Source organism: Notamacropus eugenii, chromosome 4 (assembly GCF_028372415.1).
Source record: "Notamacropus eugenii isolate mMacEug1 chromosome 4, mMacEug1.pri_v2, whole genome shotgun sequence".
In the NCBI taxonomy this organism is placed as follows: domain Eukaryota; kingdom Metazoa; phylum Chordata; class Mammalia; order Diprotodontia; family Macropodidae; genus Notamacropus; species Notamacropus eugenii.
In genome coordinates this window covers 288,739,241-288,757,447 of record NC_092875.1, presented here as the reverse complement: position 1 = coordinate 288,757,447, position 18,207 = coordinate 288,739,241, and the positions used below count along the sequence as shown (strand labels likewise).

At 38.0% G+C, this 18,207-nt stretch overlaps 1 protein-coding gene across 5 annotated transcripts in view; it reads right to left on the bottom strand.

Annotated features, from left to right (window-relative positions):
* The window catches only part of C4H8orf34 (chromosome 4 C8orf34 homolog), a 451,431-nt gene extending 433,493 nt beyond the window's left edge, over positions 1-17,938 (bottom strand). The window contains exon 1 of one of the 5 annotated variants that reach the window (XM_072604793.1): positions 17,530-17,938. In XM_072604793.1, the coding sequence (XP_072460894.1) occupies positions 17,530-17,598 (69 nt within the window). In that variant the 5' untranslated portion in view covers positions 17,599-17,938. Of the gene's footprint in view, positions 1-16,506; positions 16,587-17,529 lie in introns of those variants that run through there. The other 4 variants (XM_072604790.1, XM_072604789.1, XM_072604791.1 and 1 more) reach the window with 4 other exon arrangements.
* Positions 17,939-18,207: the final 269 nt, after the last annotated feature.

Genomic DNA, 18,207 nt, shown 5'->3' with positions numbered 1-18,207 from the left:
AACCTTCTAGTTATGAGCTTCTTCATACTTACATAAGCAGGTCCTTAGCCAGATACCCAGGCTGTTGCCAGCCTGGACTCCAAGCTCTACCAGCTTACAGTTCTTGCCAAAAGCTTTTGCTTCTCCAGTGTAGCCAAGATTTAGTGTTAAATGCAAAAGACAGGTTTCTAAAACACTGAGTTAACCTAGTTTGTTTTGTGTTTGGGGCTAGAACTATGATTTTATTGTTATGTGGAATTTCTAGTGAAAAATCCCCTTTCCCAATGTAGACCAGTATCTGCTCCAGCACATGTCTTTAAGAGTTGACTAGGGCACTGAGGTTAAATAACTTGCCCAGAGTCACATGCATCAGAGGTCTGACTTGAATTTAAGTTCTAATTTCCTTTTTCTGTGGAAGATACCACCACCCTTCCAAGTTTGTAATTTCAAGATTTTCCTTCCATCCTCACTCTCCCTCATCCCACATGTTCAATCAGTTGCCAGTCCTTGCACTTTCTACCTTCAAAACATCTCTTGTACCAACTCTTCCTTCCAATTACACAGCAACCAGTTTAATTCATGACCTCATCGTGTGTCATTTAGATTATTCCACCAGCCTCTTAATAGATCTCTTACCTGAAGTCTCTCTTTACTCCAGGCCATCCTGGAGACAACTGCTGAAGTAATATTCCTTAAGCACAGACCTGACTGTGACTCCCTGATTCAACCAATTCTAGTTGTTTCCTATCACCTCTAGGATAAAATAGAAACTCCTCTGGTTAGCTTTTAAAATGCTATACAACCTATCCCAAACCTATCTGTGTAGTCTCATTACTTTCCCTCCTGTACTTATTACTACCCATCTCCTCTCTTCTACCCATTCAAATTGGCCTTCTCTCTGCTCCTCCTCCATGACACTATTTCTTTTTTCTGTGCCTTTTTCTGGCTGTTCCCTCACTCCCGGAATGCTCTCACTTACTTCTGCTTTGAAGAGTCCTCTTTCTTTAAGATACAGACTAGGTACAGTCTTCCTCAAGAAGCTTTTCCTCATCCCCTTAATGGCTAATGTCCTCCCTACCAAGCTACCTAGTATTTAAGTGGTGCTTGGGCAGGGACCCATTGGAGCGATCCTGAGTGAAAGGGAGTTTAAGGGTCATATTTTGGGCCCTCCAGGCTCAGAGTGAATGTCAATAGTAACTGTTTCTCTTTTGACCAGCAGCCCTGAGGGTCTTTTCCTCTCAGATGGAATTTTTTAATTAAAAGGTCCATCCCTTGACTCACTCTTAAAGAGGCCTATTCACTGAATGGGTGTTACTTCACTCAAAGTGAGAATCCGTAAAGACCTTAGCCTAAAAAGGGCCAGGATCTCCCATTGCATCATGGACCATCACTAGTCATCCTTATGAATATCTGGCCACTGGACCCAGATGGCTCTGGAGGAGAAAGAGGCTGGTGATCTTTCAAGACCCTCTCTCACTCAAATCAAAGTCAACTGCAAGTCATATCATCACTTCCCTGGATGCCATGGTCCTTTTAGAAAACTAAGGAGAAACACAACCTTTCTATAAATTTGTATCTATTAATTTTATATATAAGCTGTAGATATTTTACATGCAGTTGTTATGCCTCCCTCCACACTCCCATTTGGAATGAAAGGTCCTTGTAAGTAAGGCTTGTTTCATTCTTTGTCTTAGTGCCCCCATCACCTAGCATAGCTCCTGGCATATAGCAGGTGCATCATAAATTCTTGTTGGCAAATAGATTTAGTTTTCTTCCTGCTATATCACAGTGCCTGTTAATCTAGTTTGCACACATATTCTTTTCGGTGTATTTGGAGTTTCAGAGATATTTTATCATTCTTTCTGGATCATAAGCTCTAGAACAGTAAAGAACTTTGAGAATCATTTAGTCCAACACTTCATTTTACAGATGAAAAACACTAAGACCCAAAAAACAAAATAAATAAAAATAAATAAATAGATGAATAAATAATGGCCAAGTTCGTAGAATAAGTTAAGTGGCAGAGTCAGTCTTTGAATCTAGAGAATATTGACCTTAAATTCTGTGTTCCTGCCATTCCTCTGTTTGATTGATCTTCAGTTACAATGTTCACTTTAATTTCTTTGCTTCCCAAAAGAGCATTCATCTCTGCTCTCTTAATTATATGTAAAGCTCTTCAATAAAGTAGCGGAGATAAAAAAATTTAAAACCACTTAATGGGTAAATCCTTTTGCCAAGCAAATAATCATTCCCTGATTTTATATATTTTGTAAATTCTTATTCATAATATAAAATATCTGTGCTAAATAAATATTCATACTATAAATATTTATGCTAGATAAAATATTTATTTATTCATAATGTAAAACATTTACTTTCAAAACAGCAAATAATATGGCAACAAGTCAGTGACAAAGTATAATGTAAGTACTCAAACAAAGCTTTTTTTCTCTCCCCTAGCTCCTTGCCCCCTTATAATACTTCAACATTTACTCCAAAGGAGCTCTAAAACAGTTGCCTACACAGTAGTAGATATAATGTTCTAAACTGTTTACCTTTCACAGCTGCTGATTAGCTGTTGTTTGTACTTTTTTCTCAAAGAGGACCAATGACATCACAAGGATGATGTCTTAACTTGTGCCTGAACTGGATTTAAGGGAGGCAATGTTGAAAAAAGTCATCAGCCCCACTCACTCCTCCAGAGTCATCGAAGTCCAGTGCCAACACAAAAGTCAAGACAACTGATGATGGCTTGGGATGCAGTGGGTAACCATGACCTTGCTAAATTAAGGTCTTCTTGATTTACTAATGAAAAGTAATTCTGGTTATGTCTGAAGTAAAAATAGGTGAAAAGGCATACCTAAAAGGGGGCACCCTTCTATTCACACTTAGTCTGAGTACAGTTCAAAGCAAAATAAACTTAGAAGACAGAAGGCAGAAACACTACAAAATGCTGTCAACTATTTAGACCTTAGGATATGACTGCAAATTATGCAAATAGAGGGTAACTTCAGAGGGTCTAAGGCTCCTCATCCTTTACCAATACTACCCAGCCTCTAAAAAATGGGTCTGAATATAGAAACACTAGGGCTACAATATCTCAAGTCCCCTGTTCTTGGCCCCAGGCTGCTTATCTGGATGTGCTATAAATGTTGGGTTCTGATATCCTTAAGCTAGCCAAAGGTAGAGAACCTACATCCTCAAGGCCTCATGTGGCCTGCTATGTCCTCAAGTGCAGCCCATTGACTAAATTCAAACTTTGCATAACAAATTCTTTTATTAAAAAAAGAACCAGTGTCTTCCCCTCTTGTTCCCATTCCCCAAGCAATTTATTAAAATGACAATGCAAAAGGATAATAATATTTAAACCTCTTTTAAAAATTCCTTTCCATACACTAATTATGTTCACAAAACCTAAGGATTAAAACAGTATTAGATCTTTTAAGACTTTATCTATCCTTTAATTAAATATATTTCCAGATTATAATTAGGTATTCTTTAGCATAAAATTTTCTTCATTCCAAATTGCAATACTTTTGGTCTCCAAGAAAGAAAGACTAACCGTAATAATACTTAAATTATGAGATCAAGAATGATATGATTCTAAATAGGACAGAAGTAACAGTATTAAAGTTGCCATGATATGAAGATTTTTTTAAGAGCCTATAAACACAGGGCAATATTAGGTAGAAGGGAGTTGGATCCACCAGGAACCAACAGAAAGGGACAAAAAGATATGTGGGAGACAAGTCACTCTTTTCTTCCTCTACCTCTTCTTATCTTTCAAGTTGAATATTGCTCTATCGTGAGATCTTTCTAAACCAATCTTACCCTTTAGGAAAACCCTTAATGTTTGATTCAACGAGATTTCATCTGATATATATATATATATAATATATGTTGTGTGTGTGTGCATGTATTTTGAAGATACAACATAATTTACTCTGGATCTCAGCTCTTTTACTTTCCTCAGTGATGGCTCCATAAACAACTTCCATAATAGTGGGATGCAAAAACAGAGCTCAAAAAGTATGAAATGTACTTTGGAAGATTATATAAGAAACTAAACCAGGGAAGTCTGAGAATGGAGGTCCAGAAAGACTCAGTGTCTGAACATGGGACTAAGGCCAGAGTTCAAGTATGTGTCTAAAGGTCAATCTTAAGTAAAGAGATCAGTCCATAAGGAGAAAGGTAAGATCAGTAAAAAATATCAATAATAAAAATTCCAAATCAAATCTCAGGTCTAGGGGACCTATCTAAGTAGGTTCAGGGCAAGTAATCATCAGAGGCTCGGATGATAAACAATAGGTGGTTATCAGTTTTAGAAAAATGTGATGGGGGGGTTGTATAACATAAGATGTGGGAGGTATTAGTATGTCCAGTAGGAACTCAAGTCGCTGGGAAGAATGTAGAGTTGAATGCAGGGCCCAATAACTTAGGAAATGGGGTACAGGGCACAGAACTGAATTACTGGGGAATAGAGGTATAAGTCAGAACCCTAGTTCTGTTCATGAAGGTATGGGATGTTAACAAGAATCCAGTCAGAGGAAAAATGAGGTACAAGGCAGAGAATCACAAAGAAATTGGAAATGCAAGTTAGAAACCCAGTTGTTTAGCATTACTAAATTCTGGAGTACACCAAACAAGAGAACTAACATACTGAGACCATGCTGCTAACCCACAGCTCCTTATATTCATTCAGCCTAGGAATAAAATTGATCTCAGCTGAGAGAGGAAGCAGTGCCAAATCTATACATATCAAAAAAAGAAAAGAGGACCAGTTAAAGCTTAAAGTAGAGCAGTGAGTTAAAGTGAGCCTCAATAGGAGCTTAAGTGCGAGTTATGAAATGAAAAGGCAAAATGGCTTTCTTTGTAGATCAAATAGAATATACATTGGTCTAATGTATTTCCAAATTTTAATTAAGACATAATTTAACCATGGATTTCGATGTATTTCAACATTAGCAAACACTGATTAAGTACTAGGTATGTATAGTAAATTATGTGTAATACATATATAACCAATATATAAATCCTTATCATTTTGGAGGATTGTTTAATATATTTTCATCTCGTTTTTCAGACTATAGTCCAGCATATACATTTAGTTCATCCAGATATAATATGACTCATAATCTCTCTCCTCCACAATTCCTGTTCTTCTACATGTGTCTGCCATCTGTGTACTTGAAACACTTGGTCTCAAACTTTCGTGCTAACCCAACAATTTCCAAGACACTCTCATTCTTTCTAATCACATTAAAGCTCTACAAATGCCCAAGCTTAATTGACTCACTCCTGTTTTCCCTCAAATTCGTGCCACACCAATACTATGATTTGGTTATTTATTAAATCAATCTTTTGCTAATCAAACACACCTCCTTCCTGTGTCTAATCCCAAGGGCACACACGTTACTGTCAGCGTCATTCATTCTCTTCACCTCAAAAGAAGCTTTGAACATCTTTGATATACTTTCCTAAGGTTCCTTTCCGCAGAGACCTGGCTTAGTTTCTATACATTGTCCTTTCCTAGGACCTAACACCTAGGATCATAGGAAAGTCATTTTGGACACACACATACATTGTTGTTGTTTAGTTGTTTCAGTCATGTCGAAATTTTCCTGACCCTATTTAGGGTTATTTTGCCAAAGATAGAGGAATGGTTTGCCATTTCCTTCTCCAGATAATTTTACAGATGAGGAAACTGAGGCAAACAGGGTTGCCTGACTTGCCCAGGTCACACAGTTTGTAAATGTCTGAGGCCTGATTTGAACTTAGGTCTTCCTAACTCCAGGCCCTATGCTATTATCCACTGTGCCACCTAACTGCCCCTAGTTCATATATATACATGTGTGTTTTGTGTGTATGTGTATGTGTGTTTATGTGTATGTGTAAGGATCCATTTATATCACTTTGTAATTTATTTTAGTATACGGTTTAAGTCGCTGATCTAAATGAATTGTTTGCCAAAATGCTTTCCAGTTTGCTTGGAAGTTTTTAATCAGACATGTAGCTCTTCCCCAGACAGATGTAATCTTTAATTCATGGAACATTAGATTGTTGAATTTGATTCTTTCTGATTTTTGTTCAGAACATTATCGATTTTTTTTCTATTTTTAATCTGTACCAAGTAATTTGAATGATCAATGCTTTATGATATAATTTGAGGTCCTGAATCTGTTGCTATTCCTTTTGTACCATTTTACTTGAGATTTTAAACATTTTCCTCCTCGAATGAATTTCGTCATTATTTTGGCTAGCCCTTTCAAGTAATACAGTAATAGGTCACCAAATATATAAATTAATTTAGGTAACATCAGGTTTTAATTATGCTGGTGCCACCTAATTATGATTAATGACTATCTTTTGTAAGTATATGTGTGTGCATATGTGGGGGGGGGTGCATTTAACATAGTGACTAACTGGCACATAGCAAGTACTTGATAAAAAATTTGTTAATTTAATAAGTGCTTGTTGACTCATTTGCTTTCATTTAGCTCTTTAAGAGTAGTTTATAATTATATATAAAGGACGTCTCAAAAGTTTTAGGCCTAAATAAGCTTACTATTGCACTAAGATTTCTGGGACAGCCTGTATGTAAGTTTTGAGTATGTCTTTTCAAAACAATTCCTATTTATTATATGTACAATTTGAACATGTATACATTTTGAAGTTATTTTCACTGACTTTCCCATCATTTCCTATAGTACTTTTGTGGTTGTTAATATTCTATAGAAATGCTAAAGATTCCGGGGGCTTAATTTGCATATCGCTACATCATTGAGTCTATTAACTATCTGAGCTTCTTTGTTGATCTTCTGAAGGTTTTTAAGTAAACCATTATGCCGTTGGAAAATAGAAATATAAAGTAATGTCAACTAATAGAGGGGAGAAGAGGCACCACTGCTTTAAACCATATTTTTTGGGAAAGCTTCTAGTACTCTTCCCTTGCAAAAAACCCCTAATTTTTGGTATCTACATATGCACATATGCATACATACATGCGTATTTTGACACTATAACAAGTAGCATGTTGTACTGGATCAAAAAATGAACTTAAAACCAGGAAGACCTGAGTTCAAGTCCTATCAACATACATTGTTAAAATAAGTTTTTCACCAGAGAATATCTTGTGCTAGGGAAATCACAAGACCCAATCTCTACCACCTCTATTTTGGCAAAGGCTTTTTTGACATCTGTTGATACAAACATGTGGTTTGAGTTGTTTGTAACATGATAAAATATTTTACTTGTTTCCCTAATTTTGTACCATCTTTGCATTCCTTGTATAAACCCCATTTGAATAAAATGAAATATATATGATTGTGTGTGTGTGTACACACATGTATATGAGTAGCTGTTTTGCTAGGATTTTATTTAATATTTTTTGCCTCCAAACTCATTATTGATATTAGTCTGTCATTTTCTTTGTCTATTTTATTCTTCCATGGTTCGTATATAAGAACCATGCTTGTTCCATAATAAGGATTATGGTAGAGTGTATTTTATTTTCCTCAATTTTTGAAAATGTAACATAAGTACTTATTATTGTCTAAATGTTTTGTATAATTCACAAATAAATATATCTAGATCAGGGCTCTCCCTGCAATCTCCAGCACATACTTTGGCACTTCCTTTGTGGCTCAATTTCATTTTTAGAGACTGGGTGGTTAAAATCTCAATTTTTTGTTTTTATTAATCTAGGTTTTTTCTAAGCAATTGTGCAGTTTTATTAAATTCTTGATTTTGTTCTCATATAATCATGTACAATAGGTGCTGATTTTTAAATTTTTTAAATATTTCTTTCTGCCATGAATTCTTGTTCATTTTTACGTTATTTTTAATTTTGGTATTTTAGTTTTTCCATCACTTTTTAAAACCAGGTTAGCTAAGTGATTGTTATTTTATTAGTGTTTTCAAAAGTCTGGTTTTCAGTTGTGTTTATCACTTCTATTTTATTTTTTGTTTTGATTTTTGTCATTTGTTCTCTAATTTTCCAAATTACTTCGGTTTAATTTTGTTAAACTGTTGTTTCTTTAGTTTTTTTCCATCGCTTACTCAGTTCTTTAAAATTTGCTTTTTCCTATTCTGTTAATATGTTTTTGAAAACAGAATTTTCTCCCAAGGACTGCTTTAGCTTTAGCCACCAAATAATTAGCATGTCAGCTTATTGCTATGAGGCAAGGTTTGTAAGTTGATTTTATGATTCATTCTAACTCTTCATTCAGGATGTCATTATTAAGCCTCTCCTTCGGTCTAGATTTTTTTCTTGTTTTCCCTATGCTAATTACCATTTTTCATTATGGTCTATGAATATGTTTAAGAGTTTTGCCCTTTTACATTTCTCTTTAAGTATTTTGTATCATAGCATCTGGTTCCTTTTTGTAAAAGTAATACGTCATTCTGAGAAATTTAAACATAATATTCCCAGTAAGAAGATACCATGAGCTTTTCAAATCTAACTTCTTCAACAATTAATTCAGTTTCATATTATCCTTTTCGCTTACCTGACTTATCAAGTTCTGAGAAAAAAATTAATTTTTCCTATAATTATTGTTACTACCTGCTTAGTTTTTTATAATTCTGCAAAACCAGTTTTCTTTGTAGATATATCTGTTATGATGTTTGAGGAGTATAAATTCAGTAATAGTATTGTTTTAAAGGTACTATTAATGGCATCTTTAAGCATAATGTAGCTTTCCCTGTTTATCTCTCTAGACATTGTGAATTTTAATTTTTGCTTGCTCTGGCAGAATTATTGCAATTGCTACAACTTTCTAATCATCTAGTATATTATAAATTTTGTTCCATCCACTGATTTTCATTCTGTATATGTCACCTCATTTCTCTTTCCCTTTGTGTGAATTTCTTTCTATGATTTCTGTATTGACTGATTTGTTTTTTCATTTATTTTTCCACTTAATAATAGGTCCCTCTGTTGTGTCCCACTCCTAGAAATATCAGTCTACATGAGTGGAACAGTGACATGTAATAGGAGTCATTATTGTTTATGCTAAGTCAGGAGGCCTATCCTATCTCCTGACCTTATCAGCATCATTAACTATTTCTAAAGCATCCTTTCTCTGGATCTATGTTCCCCTCACCACTGCCCATCACTTTAGGTGGTCATAATCCTTCAGGGCAAGTACATACCCTCTTACAGAATGTGATGTAATCTTGGGAAATGCAGCCTTTGTTCAGTGTACCTGGTATGCTGTTATGCTCTTTGACCCCAGACAACATCCATTATGAGGTTCCTGTCTCTTGCCATGGACATATACTAACTCTTACTCCCACTCCCTCCAGGGAAGTGATGTTTAAGGCACCCTTTCATTTCTCCTAGGATATGAGCTGCCTTCCATTTTCCTCTTCTCCACCCTACTGCTCCTATCCCATACTTGATAAGAGACTGAAGAAATTATTCTTCATTCTTGGCCAATCTCTAGAGTGAGTAGAGTGCATCTATGGCTGTTCTTTGTTTTTTTCTATTTATCCCCTTTAGGATATCTATGATACTTAAATACATTTGCACATATTACTTTCAAGGTCATTTGAAGTAACTTTCATAGAATTCATATGTTCTTTTAATATCAATATATTTCAGTTCTCTTTCACAAAATCCCTGTGCACTTAAGCATTTGTTTTAGGTTCCAGATGTCTCATCCCTTTATTCAGGGCCTCTACTACTCAAAGAGATTTTCTGCCATATTCCATGAGTCATCTACTCTTTTATTTTCCTTTGTTATTTCTGCTTTGAGAATTCTGATTTATTATCTAATTTCTTTCCCAAAATATTCTTTTAAATGTTTAATTTTTAAATTTTATTTTTGCTCTTAGTGCATGATATTTAATAAATTCACAGACTTCTCTTTTTCATTGGGCATTTTTCATTCATAGTATAATATTTAGCATTTGATAACCCATTCTAAAATTTTGTACTTTAAAATTTTGACCTTACTGGTTTCCTACCCAGAGCATACTATGAAAGGAGAGAAAGGACTGACTTGAGTCTGGAGGTTCTCTTCCCTTCTGTTCTGCCATATCAAGCAGTGACTTTAACTCCATTCCCCAGCCCCACTTCCCACACTACCTCCTTCTTTATGTGGCTAGACAGAATCAAAGTTTTCTGCTCTTTCTTGAGTAGAGCAATGTCTGCCATGTAGATGAGGCTAGTTTTTTTTTTCCCCATTTTTTGTTGTTTTTAAGTATTGTAAATTATAGAAGTAAATTTCTGACCACTGAAATAGTTTCCTGGTAGCATAAATACAAAAAAACCAGTTCAAGAGGAATCTCATTCCTTAGTCTTCTGAATGGCAGGCCAGCACAATCAATGCAAATCCCATGCCCAATTAAATCAATGATGTATTGTTATTAAATATCTTTCATTTGTTCTGGCTAAGTAGACTTTTTTTTGTTAATTATAAGATGTTCTATGAGTATGAGTATCTCATTTCACTCCAATATCAAATCTGAACTTCCAGATTGACTTGATTCAGACCTAGCCAACTGCAATACTGAATGGAGGTCAAGAGACAATAAATGACTTATGTTGGGTCCCACCACCAGTAATATCTAAGGTGTGATTTGAGTACAGGTCTTTCTGATTCTAAATCTAGCACTCTTTTCACTATCTCATGCTAAGCAAATTTGCGAGTTTGTTTGAAATGGCAGCACTCAGAATGAGTGAGATGGTTGAGCGTTGTTTTATGGACTAAACTTTAATTACTACAGATCTGATTTACATTGACTTCTGAATTTGTTACATTGGAGAATTATGTAAAAAAAATCTATTTCATTATCTTACTGATCATATGACTCTCTGAGATGAATCTTGAAGGAAAATAAGGACTCTGATGGGCTGAAAATGTGAAAGGAATGTACTTCAGACATGAGGGATAGTTTGTCCACAAGCTTGAAATAGAACATTAGTTTCAATGAACAGCTGGTTCAGATTGGCTGAAACAAAGAGTATATGAAGAAGAGTGGTTGGTAGGTTGGAGATATATTGTGATCTACCTTAAATGTTAGAATGAGGAGTTTATATTTAATTCTAGAGGAACATTGGTGATTTTTTTGTAGAGAAGTGACGTAATTAAAAATGTCAAAGGCAACTAGGAGGTGCAGTTGATAGAGCTCTTGGTCTGGAGCATGAAGATCTGTTTCTGAATTCAGCTTCATATACAAACTGTGTAACCCTGGGCTAGTTACTTAATCTCTATCTGCCTCAGTTTCTTCCTCTATAAAATGGGGATAATGGCACCTACTTCCTAGAGTTATGTAAGGAGAAAATTAGATCATGTTGTAAAGTATTTTGCAAATCTTAAAATGCTCTTATTATGTGCCTTGGGAAGATTATTTTGGTAGGATTATAACTAATGTTTTGGAGAGAGTATAAGCTAGAAGAAAAGAAATCAAAAGAATAAGGCAATGAGGTCCTGAACCAGGGTGGTGGTTACATTAGTTTACAGGAAACAGATGCAAGAGATGCCATGGTAGTAAAATAGAGTAAAGTAATGGATTGAATATGGGAGAATTATAAGAGGGAAGAGGGAAAGATGATTCAAGATTATGGGTAGGGGAGATAGTAACATCAGTTTTGGAAATTTTTCATTTGAGATACCAATAGGATATCCAGGTAGATGGGTTATTCAGGTAATCATAGTCTAGAATTACATTTCTGTGGAGAGATTAGGACTGTGAATGAAAATTGGTGAAAATATAAATCTGAAAAAAGATAACTGAATGCAATAGAATAGATATGATCACCAGAGATAAGAAGGTCTGGAGGCAGGAAATTAATGATGATCCATCAATGCAGAGAGGAAGCAGTTAGGCATCAGTCAGGTATGTGGGGAGAGAAAGAAGAAGAGAGAAGGAGAGGGAGAAGAGTGTGCCAGACAGAGAGACTCTGAGACTTTCCAGAAAAAGGATGAGGTTACCAGCATGAAAAACTTCAAAAAGTGCAAGAAATGTGAAAACTTAGAAAGGCCTTCAGATTTAGCAATATAGAGATTATTAGTGATCCAGGAGAAACTATTTCAGCAGATATTTATCAGAAGCCAGACTGCAAATAATTGACAAGTGAGTAATTAGAGAGAATGTGGAAGCAAAGACTAGATGATTCCTAGGAGTTTAACAATGAAAGAGAAGAGATAGATAGTGACTTGACTGGACAACAGGGTCAAATGAAGGGATTTGGTGTTGTTGTTTTAAGAACTGGACAAGTAGGATGTGGTGGGACATACCTGTGAGGAGGCTGCCACTGGGAGATCACTTGATCTTCTGGATTCTGAGCTGCAGTAAGTAGGGCTAAAGCCATTTAGGTATCTGCATTAAGTCTGATGCCATTATGATAAACCCCTCAGGTATCTGGGGCCCTGAGGCTGCTTCAGGAGGGGTGAACCAGCTCAGGCAGAATTCAATGAAGCAGCTCAAAACTTTTGTACCATCAGCAGCAGTTGAAATAGAAGATTCAGTCTCAAAAAAAGTAATCTGTGTGTGGGAACCTAAGAATGTTTGAAGAAAACTGGAAAAACAGCTAGTTGAAAGGGAGATACTGAAGATAAGAGAGAAGGAATTAAGGATGATGAAAGGTCCAAAGTATGTCCAATACTAGGGGCTGCTAGGTGTCTCAGAGTATAGAATGCATGGCCTGGAGTCAGGAAGAATCATATTCCTGAGTTCAAATCTGGTTTCAGACACTTACTAACTGTGTGACCATGGGCAATTTACTTCACCCTATTTGCCTCAGTTTCCTCATCTGTAAAATGAGCTGGAGAAGAAAACCCTAAATGGGACAAAAATTAAACTGGACATGACCGAACAACATGGCCAATATTATGAAATGGTTAAGGTAGAATTGGACATGACTAACCAACAAAGAGTCTAGATGTATAGATGGGAAATAGGGAGTTTAATGAACTTGGAGACCTAACTGTTAGAAGAGAAATCAATTTAGCAAATATTTATTGAAGTACCAGCTCTGGTGGTGGCACTGAGACATTGAAGTAGCCAAAAATTGAAAGCAGGGCTTAGAGCAAAAAGGAAAGTATTGACATGAACCAAACATGGAATCCCTTAAGGAAGGAGGAAAGAGTGACTCTGGAGATAGTACTAACAGCGACTAAGACCTGGAATATATAATGTTATAAATACATGGAGTGAACCTCTAAGAAAGAGAGCTCACTAAATGCTTACAGTAGAGGACTGAACTGAAGTGACATGAGTAAGGGCATACTCCTTCTCCTGATCTTATGTGCCAGGAAACTAGAGAAGGAGCATTTGGCTCTAGAGAGAAAGGTCAAGGATCATGTCTCCAGAGGAGGCAGAGTCCTGTGAGCACAAGAAGAGAAAAAGAATGTGAGAGGAAGAGTCTAAGATGAAGGGGAATTGTGAATGCTGGCTTGGTGATTACAAGGGTGGGATGGGCAACTAAGTGGTACAGTGGGTGGAGCACTGGGCTTGGAATCAGGAAGACTCATACCTACTAGCTCTGTGACCCTCAATAAGTCACTTAACCCTGTTTGCCTCAGTTCCTTGCCTGTAAAATGAGCAAACCAATGCAGAGTCATACACAACTGAACAACAAGGGTGAGGGTGGGGTGGAAAGGTAGGACAGAGGTAGCCAGGTACTGGATTGGAGATAGAACTGGGCTAGATAGAAATGAGCGCTGGACCAGGTTTCAGGGAAAAGAATTTTTTGTTTGTTTGTTTGTTTTCTGATTGTCTTCTTTAACTTCTGAGACAAGTGGTCATCTAAGTTAAACACCTCCAGTAATGAGCAGTCTTTGTGTAATCACTTCCTCCTGCTATCCTCCGGAAACCCACTGTGAGAGTACCAGTGCCAGGAAAAGCAAATAAAATGTGCCCCAATAGCATTAAGTATCTTCAAAACACTTAAATTATGTTAACTTTAGCAATGATCATAAGGATCACTGAAATGCAATGCATTAAACATACTGAAATTTCATAAATCTCAGAACAGTATAACAAAATTGTACAATACTACAATTATGATTAGAAATTCCAGGAATACAGCAAAAGTCAAGTTACTGCATATGTCAAAACACTTCATTAAAAAATAGTTACTAATAATGACAGTCACCTCTGAATTTTTACTTTTATATTAAAGTATTAATGCCCAACCACGTAGTCCAGTAACTCTTGGCTACTGCTTTGTCATATCTCAGGGCACTGCCAGTCATTTCGAGGGAGTCACAAATTGTCTCCCCATAGGACCTAAAACTAAAATCCATTGAAATTCAATTTAATTTTCAAAACAACCATGCTGTTTAGCACTTTAATGATAGCAGCTAGCAATTATATAGTGTTTTATGGTATGGAAAGCATTTTACGAATGTTATCTAATTTTATCCTCACAACAACCCCAGGAGGTAGATGCCACTACTAGTCCCCATTATAAAATGAGGGTTGACAGAAGGTAAGTGACTTGAGACAGGATTCTCATTCATCTTCTTGGCACTAGGTCCAGTGCTCTAACCACTGTACCAACTAGTAGCCTCATAGGAGAAAGGCTTTGGGGGGGAATGGTAAAAAACGGATCATAATTCTAAAGAGGTTAAAAGTGACTAACCTGTTTGCTCTACTAAGAACATTAGTTAAGAAAATTACTGATAATTTTATAAAATTTATAAATTATGATCATATTCTATCTGAGAATGCTTTGTTCAACTAGGCTTATTTATAATAGCCCAAATATGAAAATAAGGGTAAAGTAGTTAATAGTATCACTTGAAATTCCAAACATTAAAATATGAAAAGAACTTGGACCTTTGTCTTCCAAATCCAAGCAAATGGCAATAAAAGCTTTGAAAAGAAATAAAGAGAACAGCCAGATCATTGTTACTGGCAAGAGGAAAATCACCTCAGTACTCAGGGGCTTTGATTCAGTGCTAGACAAGGATTTCAATAACACAAATAGCTTTGTATCAACTGCTTTTCTTGTACCAAAGAGTTAATAATTGGACTATAACCTACTAGTCTTCTTCCTGTTCTCATTTCTGTGATTCTGTGAAGGATATGTAATTTCTTCACTCTGACAGCCAAGTTCTGGCTTTATCAAAATTGTTACAAGAAGATCAAGGTCCAGATATCCTTCTTTCTGAGGTCTTACATTTTTTTCTCCTAAAGATTTAAAGCCAATGTCTTATCAACCCCAGAAAGAAGATCACTTCATCAAGTCAGTCCAAGCTAGGAGAAATGCACATAATAGGGACCCAGAAAATAAGGGGAAAGGGGATCATGGATAAGAACATAAGAACTCAGAGCTGGAAGAGACTTTTGAGGTCATCTGGGTAAAATGAGGTAAGTGTTTAGTGAAGGATTTTGATGCACCATTATTTCAACTAAGAATTCAGTTGCGTTGAATAATGAAAACAGGCACTCAAGCCTACACGTGCATTTATTTGATTACATTAGTATGTCCCAATTTTACATAAGTACCAAACACTGTAATCATTCCTAGAACTGACCACCATCTACACTTGTGACATCTTTATAACAAAGAGATTTTTTAAAGAATGAAAACTCTCATCATCTTATTTTAAAAGCATAATGAATTCTGAGAGAACAGCTAGCAAAATACAAGATTCCTTTTCTTTGAGTTAAAACTAAGCTGTTCTTTAGATGTAGCTAACATGATGTGCTGGTGGAAAGACTATTCAAATAGTCTGTTTTAAAATCATACATGTGAAATAATGCATTGTGTGCAATAATTAGACTAAAGGCAAAGAAAAGAATTAGAGTTGCATCAATAACTCCATTCCCTCACAGTTGTGTTTTCAATTGTTACCTCTTTCAAGGGGGAAAAATGAAGACAATTACTGGACCACTATCCTCCTGTTCAAATAGTAATGCAGGTCAGTTGAAATCAGGCTAGTATTTTTCAAAGAGAGGAATAATGATAAATAACTTGGGTTTAAAGTAGTATTCACCCTTCCTTGTCAATATTAATTTTGTGATATCCAGATATACCTTACTGCAGTTCTGCATTTTATGACAATTTAAAAAGAATTAAAAGGTAGCTCCTTCACTTTTAAAACCACTCCTATTAGTTTTAAAAGGGGGTGGATGAGGGGTTCTAAATCATTGATCATAGAAACCTTTAAAATCATAGGTTTGGAAACAGAAGAGATGTTTAAGTGATTAGATTTTAGTCTAACTCCTTTCCATTTTACAAATTAAGAAACTGAGGTCCAAAGAGAGGGAAGTGAATCATCTTCCATAGATCGAATCACCAGTTCCCCTGGAATCTGCATTCATTTCCCTGCAGCTCACATTAGTTTGAATTCAGTCACAAGGAAACAGCCTAAAAGCGAAAGAGCTGTCTCTCCATTACTACCAGGGCACACGCCTCCCTGATGCCGGCTTCTGCTTCCCTTTCAGATGCAGCAGAGATGCTGCGGGAGGTGTGAGCACCACTGTTGTTTAGTGAGACCGACCCTCTTCCCCATGCTTCTTCCAGGAGTGTGCCTGGAGCCGGGCGGGCCGCTGAAGTCTGGGACTTACCAAAAGAGTGGGGAATGAGTAGTGGGTCCCCCGCCACGGCCTTCTCCTCCGCCCTCACCTCCGCCCTCCACTCCTTAACATATATACTGAACTGACTTAGGGACTGCAGTCTTCAAAGCACTCTCCCCACCCACCCCAGTGTCCTGGCAACGGATGGGACGCTTTCCTTCGCTTGAATTCCTCTGTCTCACAAACCAACAGGCTCTCTCTCTGCCTGGACCCATCTTTTTGGGCAGCAGCTTTCTTGAATCCTTTTCCCCCTTTTAACCAAATATGCGTCTCCCCCCGTCCCCGTGTACACACACACACACACACACACACACACACACACACACACACACACACACACACACACACACACACTGTCTGAGATTCAGTAGAATTCTCTCCAGCCCAGCCCATTTTGGGCCCCCGGCTAGAGTGAGAGTGTCTTCTTTTAAAGCCACCCCCACCCCATAAAGCTAAGTAGTATTTTCTCCAGTTCTCGCTCCTGCCACCTTCGTATCTCCCTTCAAAATCGAACAAACCTAGAGAGTTTTGAATACAGGGAGGTAGCGTGTGCATTATATTAGGAGCACACCAACGGTGGGCATGTGTGTGCTTTGTGTGTATTGGGCGGGGGTTGAGGGAGATAGTGCCCGCTTGTGAGGGTACCTGTGTTTGTGATTGGGGGACAGCATGCAGATAACAGCGAATAAGACAGCTTGGCATGCCACCAAGACGGATTCAACTTCCTCTGGCCCGCTCCTCCTGTCGATCTCACCTGCCTGCCCGGGGACGTCTCCAGCCCAGGTAACCTAGGAACAGCTCCCCCCACTCCCGCCCCCGAACCCCTTGTCCCCATTCTCAGCCTTGGGGGCTGTTCCTGAGCAAAATGCCTTGGTACCCTGGGATGGCCGGGGCGCCCCCTTCTGCCAGGTCCTTCTCCCTCCTACTCTCCCAGATGTCCATTTGGGTTTCTTTTTGATGTCCCCTCTTTTGCCTGAAGATGAATCCTCCAGCCCCGCCGCCAGAAAGCCTTACCTCAAACAGGGGACCTATTTTGTTCTTCTCCAGGTAAGCCTGGATCCTCGTTTGCTGATGATGCGCCATGGAGAGCGCCCGGACTGGGAGGGTTTCACGCCTCTCCCCAGTGCCTGGTCCTCTCTCCCTCCCCAGATGCCCCGAGATTACTCAGGCACCGACTCCGGCACTGCCGAGCTCGCTCTAGCTCTCACCCACCCCAGCAGACGCCGGCGCCCGCCCTTTCCCAGCACAGCCGGGCTGCCGGCTGGCGGGGCGGGGAGAAGATACAGGGAGAGAGGAGGAAAGGAGGGAAACACACGGAAAGCGGGGAGGAGCGTGGGCAGCGGAGAAGGCGGGGGTGGAGATAAGGGTGGGGGGAGCAGGAAGTCCCAGGCGTGATGCTAACTCCAGCAACTCGGTCTACAAGGGAACAACTCATTCATTTCATCCCGCCCCCGACTCCTTTCCCTAAAGGCACACCCAGAGAGGAACGACAATTAAAGAGAGGGGTTTCCTCGCTTTCCTTTGGGCATCTGGAGGAGAGGGTGAAGAAGGAAGGGGGGGGAGGAGGAGAGAGAGAGAGAGAGAGAGAGAGAGAGAGAGAGAGAGAGAGAGAGAGAGAGAGAGAGAGAGAGAGAGAGAGAGAGAGAGAGAGAGAGAGACTAGAGAGGAGGGATCCGTTGTGTGCTGGACCAC